Here is an 11329-nt window from a genome sequence, read left to right on the forward strand (position 1 = left end):
ACACGCACACAGAGTGTACCGAACATCTCTATGTAGTGAGTGTTGCTAATTTGTCATTGTTATTTTTCAGCATCCACGTCTATCAGTCTTCAGACAACATCCGTAACCGTAAGAACAGCATGAAGATGCAGCACGCGGCCTCCGTCATGTGTATCCTGTAAGTGCCGAGAACACGCGGGAACTATGCTGGCAAAAACCGCATTCCCACAACTACAGCAGCCAATGATCATTTGCTTACTTTGAATGATCTCCTCTCCCCCTTCAAGTGAAACTGTCCGCTCCTTGTATACTGTGGGAATTGCATGTTTTTCTTTTCAACGGGAACACGGTAATATTATCCACTTGTTGTGCTCCGGCCTCCAGCAGTTCTGCTAATGAGGGGCATCATAAATACACTAAAAATCCAACCCAGGGAAGGTGTGGATGGGAATCACTTTCAGTGAACAGAGGAAAATTACAGGTTTTTTTAATTGTCCGCCGTCTACATTTACCCCCCGGAAATGATCACCGCCATAATTTCACCCCGGTCCTCGGTGGGCTCCGCCCCTCCAAGCTTTAGCGTATTCCCACCTGGCAGCGGCCGGTGTAATTATTGTGTGATTATTAGAAGGGCAGGATTTCTGTAACAGCTGTGATTAACGTGGCAAGAAAGTACCGGTGCTGTACGTCCCAACATGCTGCATTTATCTTCACATCGGGGAAGGGCCGTACGGGATATATTTTAGAAAGAGTTCTGCAATAATTCTGATTCGGAAGCAGAAATGTCAAGAGGATTTCTAAAATAAATCATTATATATATATATACATACATGCAAATGAGCACACAGTGCCACCTTTTGCTTCAAAACCATGCAGCAAGCTTAAGCCTATAGGGAACCATGTTTATGGGTTTGAAGCAAAAGGTGGCACTGTGTGCTCATTTGCATGTCTTTCCCAGAATCCTTTTCTGCAGTGGAAGTGCTGGGTGATAATGGTGAAAGGCAGGGTTGCAGACCTGTCTAAGACATGCAAATGAGCATACAGTAATATTTCCATTTGCTATATGCTTTGCTGTGGAGGGTTTTTGTCACCCACCATAACGTAACTAAGTATGGTGTATGTGTATATAAAAACAAAGTACTGGAGTCCTGAGTCTGTGAATACAAAGTGATAGTAATCTGCACATCCTTGCACCAATCACACTTTTGCTACTGACCACAGTGCACCTTTTTTTTAAAGTGCCATGACATTCAAGTGTGCCCCTATGTACAGATCATGGATGTTTGTCTACAAATGCCTGTAAATCGGGTCACAGAACTTGATTGCAACCCGTACAGGGCTGTGATGTGTAACATATTCCGTACCCCGCACATAAATCTGATGAGCCCCCCCCCCCCCCCCCCCCCGGTAGCGATGATGCACCTTTTTGTCTGTGTACGGTGTCACGTCGGGACGTTTTTCTTCATTCCCAACCTAACTGATGTCACCTTCTCTTCCAGGTACCTTGATAACCAAGTCTTTGTGTCGCTGGCAAATGGAGAGCTGATTGTTTACCAAAGGGAAGCAGGTAAGACATGCAGCGGGTCTCCTGCCCTTCCCAACGCTGTTTTTAATGAGATAAGAATTGATGGAGGTTGGAATGGAAGAGATTAGGAAAATTGTGTTTTTTACCCCACCCCTCCCCCACCCACTCCCCCCAACCTCCAAAAAAGGGAACAGAACATGCTCAGGTGGACAAGATACTAACATTATATGCGTTACACTCACAGGCTTTGGGGGGGGGATTGCTGCTTTAACACTGTGTTTCCCAACCTTTTAAAACTGGATTCCCCAAAAGTGTTTTGTCCATGGGACCCCCCATTCTGTGTTCGGCGCATGATGCGAGAGGGCCAAGATGTTGGGTTGGATCTCTCAAAGATGCCATTTATAAGAATAAGGATGATACTTTGAGAACTATATGACACTTAGATTGTAAGCTTTTCGGGGCAGGGTCGGCCTTTGCCTTATGTGGTCACTGACTTGCTGCTCTTATCCCTGCTATTTTCCTGTATTGTAATATGGCAAAGTGCTGCGTTCCCTGTTCTCGCTATAAAAATCCCTTTATAGGATGAGGTTCAATAAATGATTGCTGTTCTAAGATGCAGAATAAAGCGATGTGCCACTGTAATGCCCTGATCCCTCGTAGCAACACAAACATCAATTGCAGTGAAAAGCACTTAGGCATGTAACACCTTGCCTAACCATTTTATTGCTTTGTTTCATCGATCAAAATATGTTTTATATGCTTTAAATGTCAGTGTCGGAATCGTAACTGTATGAGGTATTAATGTTGCAGGGATGTGTGCTGAACGACGAGGCCTTTGTTGTAATTCATTGGGGTTCCAGTTGCAGGGTCTTTGGGGAGAAAATGTTTTTAAACAAATTAAATGGGCAGATATAGGAACAACTGCAACTTAAATATAATGCATTTGCCGCCAGCAGGTCCAGAGAGGGCTATGAAATGCGTTGCTGGCCCCTCTTGCAGTTAATATTGCTGCACGTCGGCAGAAGCAACTTGTACCTTAGAAGTGAATGGCAATATTGCATTGCACATCCTACTGCTATTGCAGTGGGAATTGTGCTGCCTTCTATCCATTGCTCCCCCCAATGCTGAAGTGGGCTCATCACTTGGCCACTGAGAAGCCGATCTGCACTTCACTTCCTGCCTTTTCTTTCCTCCCCGTAGGAAGTTTTTGGGACCCTCAAAACTCCAAAACCCTCCCCCTTGGCTCACCTGGTAGCCCAGTAACCAAAATGGTGTCAGTCTCCGGAAAGCTGTGGTGTGGATGTCAGAACAGAGTCACCATCTTCAACACGGCCTCGCTGCTACAAGAGGTAAGGGGCACTGGTCCCAACTCGCAAGCCGTGGGGTGGAATGCAGTGAAGGGTCCTGGAGGGTGTACGTGTTGGTTCCCGGAGGGTGTAAGTGTTGGTTCCCAGAGGGTGTAAGTGTTGGTTCCCGGAGGGTGTAATTGTTGGGTCCCGGAGGGTGTAAGTGTTGGGTCCCGGAGGGTGTAAGTGTTGGTTCCCGGAAGGTGTAAGTGTTGGTTCCCGGAGGGTGTAAGTGTTGGTTCCCAGAGGGTGTAAGTGTTGGTTCCCGGAGGGTGTAAGTGTTGGTTCCCGGAGGGTGTAAGTGTTGGTTCCCGGAGGGTGTAAGTGTTGGGTCCCGGAGGGTGTAAGTGTTGGTTCCCGGAGGGTGTAAGTGTTGGTTCCCGGAGGGTGTAAGTGTTGGTTCCCGGAGGGTGTAAGTGTTGGTTCCCGGAGGGTGTAAGTGTTGGTTCCCGGAGGATGTAAGTGTTGGTTCCCGGAGGGTGTAAGTGTTGGTTCCCGGAGGGTGTAAGTGTTGGTTCCCGGAGGGTGTAAGTGTTGGTTCCCGGAGGGTGTAAGTGTTGGTTCCCGGAGGGTGTAAGTGTTGGTTCCCGGAGGGTGTAAGTGTTGGTTCCCGGAGGGTGTAAGTGTTGGTTCCCGGAGGGTGTAAGTGTTGGTTCCCGGAGGGTGTAAGTGTTGGTTCCCGGAGGGTGTAAGTGTTGGTTCCCGGAGGGTGTAAGTGTTGGTTCCCGGAGGGTGTAAGTGTTGGTTCCCGGAGGGTGTAAGTGTTGAGTCCCGGAGGGTGTAAGTGTTGGGTCCCGGAGGGTGTAAGTGTTGGGTCCCGGAGGGTGTAAGTGTTGGGTCCCGGAGGGTGTAAGTGTTGGGTCCCGGAGGGTGTAAGTGTTGGTTCCCGGAGGATGTGTTGGTTCCCGGAGGGTGTAAGTGTTGGTTCCCGGAGGGTGTAAGTGTTGGTTCCCGGAGGGTGTAAGTGTTGGTTCCCGGAGGGTGTAAGTGTTGGTTCCCGGAGGGTGTAAGTGTTGGTTCCCGGAGGGTGTAAGTGTTGGTTCCCGGAGGGTGTAAGTGTTGGTTCCCGGAAGGTGTAAGTGTTGGTTCCCGGAGGGTGTAAGTGTTGGTTCCCGGAGGGTGTAAGTGTTGGTTCCCGGAGGGTGTAAGTGTTGGTTCCCGGAGGGTGTAAGTGTTGGTTCCCGGAGGGTGTAAGTGTTGGTTCCCGGAGGGTGTAAGTGTTGGTTCCCGGAGGGTGTAAGTGTTGGTTCCCGGAGGGTGTAAGTGTTGGTTCCCGGAGGGTGTAAGTGTTGGGTCCCGGAGGGTGTAAGTGTTGGGTCCCGGAGGGTGTAAGTGTTGGGTCCCGGAGGGTGTAAGTGTTGGTTCCCGGAGGGTGTAAGTGTTGGTTCCCGGAGGGTGTAAGTGTTGGTTCCCGGAGGGTGTAAGTGTTGGTTCCCGGAGGGTGTAAGTGTTGGTTCCCGGAGGGTGTAAGTGTTGGTTCCCGGAGGGTGTAAGTGTTGGTTCCCGGAGGGTGTAAGTGTTGGTTCCCGGAGGGTGTAAGTGTTGGTTCCCGGAGGGTGTAAGTGTTGGTTCCCGGAGGGTGTAAGTGTTGGGTCCCGGAGGGTGTAAGTGTTGGGTCCCGGAGGGTGTAAGTGTTGGGTCCCGGAGGGTGTAAGTGTTGAGTCCCGGAGGGTGTAAGTGTTGGTTCCCGGAAGGTGTAAGTGTTGGGTCCTTTTTACAACATCAAGATCACTGAGGAAATACAAAGTGATTAATGTTCTATACTGATGCATATACAAAGGTAGAAAGACTCGGATAGACAGAACTACTGCTATCCAACTGACTCAACTTGTTGATGTATATCCCTAGAGATATCTGTTTCTGTTATTTCACTGAATTGTTATGAGAGGCGGAAAGGAAATTGGTGGAGAGAGATGGTAGAAAAAGGGCCATTCAGGGAGATGGAGTAACACGATGATGTTGCTCCATGTGCCATAATACACAAATGAGCGATACTGATTTGAAACCAGCCATAACTTATAACACACTCACAAGTGATAAGGATGTCAAAGCAGTGATCACTCACACAGTATGGGAAGTGTTACCGATTTCAATCCCTGCACTTTGCTCTGGCATGCAAGAGGGTAAATCAACAATACATACCACTCAACTCATTGTTTTCCGTACCTTTTGGAGAGGTCGTTCTGTCGCCCTGAATTTTGTTTCTGTGCCAATATCCACTCCTGAAATACTGAACCTTGAAAAACACACGGATTGCCATTGAAGTCATGGGAGCCATATCAATGACTGCGTCATATTTCTGACTTTCGGAAAAAGAAAGAAGAGGATTTATTCTTGGGGAATAAGGATTGGGGAGTAATGATGCTGCATAATGGAAACTTGACTCTGAATGCATTTTTGGGGTAGATTGCGGCTTAAAACAGTTTGTTCTTCTTCAGTACTGTGACAGCCTGGCCTGCAATGCTTTACCAGAAGACCTTAGTATGCTGACCCCTCTCTCTCTCTTTTGTCCTCTGACAGCACACCTTCCACATTGGCCAGGATCAGAATCGCAGTGTCACCTGCATGGTCAGCTCCTGCCTGGGGATCTGGATCGCCCTGCAGAGCAGCGCACAGGTCCGTCTCTATCACGCCACCTCGTTTGAGCAGCTGGTGGAGGTGGACATTGCGCCCCCGGTGCACAAGATGTTAGCAGGTAACATCGTCCACAATCTTATTCTATAACTTCCATCACTGGCTCACCACACATCGGCATGTCATTGTCTGGTGACTCCATATCACAGTCCAAGGCCCAGATAGCATGAGCCTTTGTGTAGGTGAAGGCAAACACTGAGGCTCAAATTCACTAAAGAGTGCTAAGCTCTAGCACGCCTCGTCTCCTATTCATTACACCGCAAGTTAGTTTGTCAAAGCTTAGCACCCTTTAGTTAACCTGGGCCTGAGTCGTGTTCCTACACGTCTCGCGTTGGCCGTCCAAACTTGAACCAGCCTATAAAACATCACGACGTTGTCAAACTTTTAAATGCCGGAAGACCAGCTGCACCTTCATGCCACCTGTCTTCCGCATCTCAACCACGATCATGTGGACGCGGGGTAGTCCTTCCAGGATGTGGACACAAGTGGAGGAGGCTCCACTTCCATCACGGAACATGGACATTTCCTAGTGCACCGGCTGTGTGATGTTCAGGGTACATCTTGGGGCACTCAAATGGTTAGACTGCAGATGTGGGAGCGTCTACACCCAAATGAGCTCACTGAGTGTCTTATATTTAATCACCTTTTTTAAAGTGTTGGGAGATTTGAATCCTAAATTGGATGATACATTCACTTGTTTAGCACTTCAGAGAGATCCATATGTAATTTGTAGATTTCTGTAAAGGTTTTGGTGCCTAATGGTTCAGTGCTTCTCATGAGTTTCAAGGAGACTTTTGAAAACCTAAGAATATATTGTTGGATATTTTTAAGAGTGCTTTGGTTTCGTGTGTCATTTTATATCCCCTTTAACATCAAAGACTCTGGACTGAAGCCAGACTGTGCGTCGACATTTCTTATTCCACTTAAAAAGCTGTGGGCAGACTTGGTCTGTTTGTGGGGCACACTACATTTATAGACTCTGGGCCATACTGTACTTACTAAGCAGTGAAGGGGGAATCCAAAACGGAAAAAGCCGGTGCGCAGCCAAATAGCAACGCTAGACGTAGTGAGCAAGCAAAATGTTTCATAGATAAAATCCGTACAATTAAAGTTACTGGCAAATCCTCTAACGCGTTTCGCACGGCGTAGGTGCTTGGTTAAAGTGTGACCTGCTGTAAAGGAGTGTGTCCTGATATAGGTGGTCTTGATTAGCAAGATTGGCTACAGATTTAATGAGAGCAAATCAATAAATCCTGAACCGGTGAGATATGGAAATGATTCAGAGAAATCCACCCCGCAGGACCCCGCTGTGTTACAAAAAAACTGTTGCTAACAGAAAACAAAAAAACACATGTGAAAACCAAATATTGAAAAAGCAGGAACAAGTCCCTATTATCAGTGCTTGAAGTCCATGAGACCTATGCAATGTGAATCACTTGACTGACGGTAAACTTGCTTGAAGACAGATTTCTGAAGCCTCTATGTTCACCTCTGACTGTGTGTGCATGAATGCTCATTGGTGGGGACATACATCAGCAAGATCCTGTGGTATACATATGGGATCAACTGACTGTAAGCAAATGGCCCCCTATAACCATGCAGGAATCAAGTCACCCTAGAGCAGCCGCAGGAATGAACAGCCCAAATCTCCTGAGCATAAGCGGACAATAAAGAGGATACTCACAGCAGCATGTCTGTGTGCGTGCATCACACCAGGCATGTCTGTGTGCGTGCATCACACCAGGCATGTCTGTGGGCGTGCATCACACCAGGCATGTCTGTGGGCGTGCATCACACCAGGCATGTCTGTGTGCGTGCATCACACCAGGCATGTCTGTGTGCGTGCATCACACCAGGCATGTCTGTGTGCGTGCATCACACCAGGCATGTCTGTGTGCGTGCATCACACCAGGCATGTCTGTGTGCGTGCATCACACCAGGCATGTCTGTGTGCGTGCATCACACCAGGCATGTCTGTGTGCGTGCATCACACCAGGCATGTCTGTGTGCGTGCATCACACCAGGCATGTCTGTGAGCGTGCATCACACCAGGCATGTCTGTGTGCGTGCATCACACCAGGCATGTCTGTGTGCGTGCATCACACCAGGCATGTCTGTGTGCGTGCATCACACCAGGCATGTCTGTGTGCGTGCATCACACCAGGCATGTAGATAGTTGGGTTCCAGACGGGAAAAAGCAGCGCACAGCTGCAATACAAACTGGGGCTAAAACACCAAAAGTGTAATTAAAAACACCTTTAATCCGTGGTGGACAGCGTGGAGTACAGGTAGCAACAAACTAACGCGTTTCGCGCATAGCGCTTTGTCAAAGAGTTACATGTTGTATGTTATAACACATAAGACAGAAATAAATCATTGGAAACAAGCTAAAAAACATATAATACAATCACAGTTAAAAATCTGAAGTTTGTATATCACAACTCAAGATATATAAACATACAAATATAATCTTTGTTTAAAAACAAAAGTACCAACAGTTGAGAATTATAGTAGAGTAGAAATATCTGTATATATTGATTGGCTATAGATTTTATGAGAGCAATCTTGCTGATCAAGACCACCTATATCAGGACACACTCCTTTATAGCAGGACACTCTTTGACAAAGCACCGTGCGAAACGCGTTGTATGGATTTTATCTATGAAACTTTTTTCTTGGTCACTACGTCCAGCATTGCTATTTGGCTGTGCACCGGCTTTATTCCCCCTTCACTACATGTTTTGTACCTTGGAGCACGCCCTGCAGGAGTCACTGCCTAGACTGCGGATCGTGGAGGACTGAGTCATTGCTCTGATCCTCACTTCAGAGGACCGTGCATTAGTTCCATTAGGTTATTCAACTTACTGTGCTGTCTACATGCCTGTTGATTATATTATATGTGCATACCCTTAAGGTCAATGCGGAACGAGTGACTCTGGTAGCCCCGCTATTGTGGGACATATGCGATCACCTCCCATCCTCCGACATAGGGTTCAGTCACATTATTTCATATTATATACTCACAGACTCACGATCGGTCACCTGTACAGAACACTTCCTGATACAGTAAAGATTCCTGCTGATATATTATCCCTAATCAAACTGTGGACTCATTTGAGATATTCAAGCCTGGTTTTTTGATGCACCGGATTCTGGGACTGGTTCTCAGCCCTTCACTTGTATACTTAGGCCTCGTCCAGGTTGAAACTGAGGACGCTGGCGATCGAGCGCCGTGACGTCAGGCGCTCATGTTGCCTGGGCGATTCCTGGCCAGCTATTTGCGTGCGTGGGGGGGGCGTGCCTGTGACATCACGTGAGTGGTTCGCCCTCATTGGCTGAACCGCGCACGTGACCAGGGCAAGCGCGACAAATACAAAAAAAATTGTCTCTGCAAGCATCGCTCCCCCCCACGCTCTCACGCACGCAGCATGAATGCTACAATTTACTTTCATTGTTTTGATCGTGAGCGCGCTCTCACCCTGGATGAGGCCTTACTAGCAGCCTTCTGTCGTAAGGTGCTCTCCAGTGCTGTAAGACACTTTACGGCCTATTCAAATGAATTGGGCTGCAGGGTGTCTTTCAGCTCCGGGAGGTTTCTAGTGGCAGAAATCTGCTTGGCAAGTATGGGCCTCTATCCCCAAACACTGGTTCTGATCACTGTCGTTCATAAGTTAGATCATATCAATCGCGTGTCATCTCTGCACACCTTACACTAGTGATATGAACACTATCAACGCGTCTCTGGAAGGAGATGTAGTTAAAACTAAATTCATTATTTGAAGGTGAAATATGTCCATTCTACCGGGTTTAAATCTTGACCCGGTAGGAAACCGGAACATCGTTGTTATGGCTTCCTGTTGGATCACCATTTAAATCCCATTTAAAATCCAGGAAATAATACTGGTAACTTCACCAGTAAGTGTTCCGGGAACCAGGGTGGTCCCCATAGCTGAAAATAGTGTGGTTACGCTCTAGAAGACCCTCTGGTTCCAAACCTGTTTAAAAAGGAAAAGTTGATGTTACGGTGGCTTGCTCCTTTAATAGTAGATTCTACTACTGATTTGATGTGGATTCTGTCTACAAGTTGTGGAGAGCCTAGTGTGTAGCAAGTAATTACACCCAAAATAGGAAAACCCTGCTAACTCATTAGGGCCCAGATTGAGAACCATTCTCCAGGCTTGAGGACCAGGCTCTTAATCTGGGCCTCGGTGCTGAAGGAGACCTGCGGTGCCATGTGTTATAGCGGCAGCTCTGTAGTTCAGGGTTTCCGTGAGAGCAGATGATTATTAAAAACATTTCTATGGTGTTTTCTAATAACACAATATGACATGCACTGCATTGGCAATACAGGGGTATCCATGGCCGGGTGAGGGGAATGTGTGTATGTCTTTATTTATATAGCGCCAAAAGTGTACTCAGCGCTTCACAAAGAATACAGTACAGGGAATTATAATACAATAAGTGCAGCAAAATCAGACAATGGGAAAGGAAATCTCTGCCCCAAAGAGCTTACAATCTAAGAGGTTTGATGGGAAACTTACAGAGCCAGCAGGGGAGGGAATAAGTGCTGTAGATGGCAGTGCTTGGTCACAATGGGTGGTAGGAGTGACTGTGGGACAATAGCCATGAGGGCAGGCTGTTGGGATGCCTGATTTGTGAGGCGAGTTTTAAGGTTAGATATTAATGGCTGCAATTTGACCTGCAATCGCAGTACTGTTGTACACAGTATGTCTCTGTCTATACTGGGCAGTCTATAAATAAGCAGATAATGCTGCTGGATAGTTTCCTCTCACACCGATCCTTCATCCCATGGACGATAATACATTTATATTCATATACAAACAGCATACACCGTTTCGTTCATTGTATAGTTGACTGGTACAACAAGCTCAAAAGAGCTTACAATCTAGTGTTTAATACAACTTTTAAAAAAAGACGCCCCAATGTGACCCATGTAATGGCTCCCCCATTGATTGGATGTCTTGTGCTTGTTCCCAAGGCTCTGACGCCATAATCCGGCAGCACAAGTCGGCATGCCTGCGAATCACGGCTCTGCTGGCCTGCAAGGAGCTGCTGTGGATTGGGACCAGCGCGGGCGTGGTGCTCACCCTGTCCATCACCACCGTCGCCAGTACCCTGAAGGCTCCACTCACCCCACTGGGTCTATCACAAGGGCACACCGGGCACGTCCGCTTTCTCACGTCCGTGGAGCTCCCAGACGGATTCGATGTCACCTTCCCACTGCCAGGAGATCCAGGTGGGTAGCTGCTGTTGCCATTAATGCTGTAGGTATGCAGCAGGTCACTGGTCACTGCAGCCAGTGAGCAAAGCAACATCTTTTATTCATTGGCTGCCAGTGACTGTATGGATCTGGTCATAGGGTAATATCCTGCCGGTGAGACGGTGCTCTGCGGAAATGTTCAGGTAAGAAGAAAAATAAATGCATCAGCAGCCATATTATTGGTTAGTTAAAGTGCTGCTTTAACCCTTTCCTTGTCGGAAGGACACCAGAGAGCCATCGGACTTCTGACGACGTGATTGCTTGGGGTAACGGTCACTTGGTCTCGGCTAAGGCCCCTGTTGAAGCATAGTGGGGGGGGAGGGAGAGGGTGTTGAAAAGTGTGATTTTAATACGTTTTCATTTGTCACCAGTGTTGTAATTATCTATGCTGCTAGGTTATTAATTCTATTGTATTTCCCGGGCAGGAAGTTGCACTATAGGAAATTACATTGATCTGGAATTTCCGGTATCATGAATGACATCAGCAAAGTAGCAGCGTGACTACTCCCTATTCTACTACTATTTTAATCATCGAGAAAAGTTATTACAATTTTAGGGTGTAGC

At 47.3% G+C, this 11329-nt stretch overlaps 1 protein-coding gene across 1 annotated transcript in view; it reads left to right on the plus strand.

The window, feature by feature from the left end:
• The window catches only part of ARHGEF17 (Rho guanine nucleotide exchange factor 17), a 360267-nt gene that overhangs the window by 340746 nt on the left and 8192 nt on the right, over positions 1–11329 (plus strand). Inside the window, exons 17-21 of the mRNA XM_075592723.1 lie at positions 71–157; positions 1479–1546; positions 2705–2853; positions 5371–5545; positions 10484–10741. Of these exons, the coding sequence (XP_075448838.1) occupies positions 71–157; positions 1479–1546; positions 2705–2853; positions 5371–5545; positions 10484–10741 (737 nt within the window). The remainder of the gene's footprint in view (positions 1–70; positions 158–1478; positions 1547–2704; positions 2854–5370; positions 5546–10483; positions 10742–11329) is intronic.

The sequence above is a fragment of the Ascaphus truei genome, chromosome 3 (genome assembly GCF_040206685.1).
Source record: "Ascaphus truei isolate aAscTru1 chromosome 3, aAscTru1.hap1, whole genome shotgun sequence".
NCBI lineage: Eukaryota > Metazoa > Chordata > Amphibia > Anura > Ascaphidae > Ascaphus > Ascaphus truei.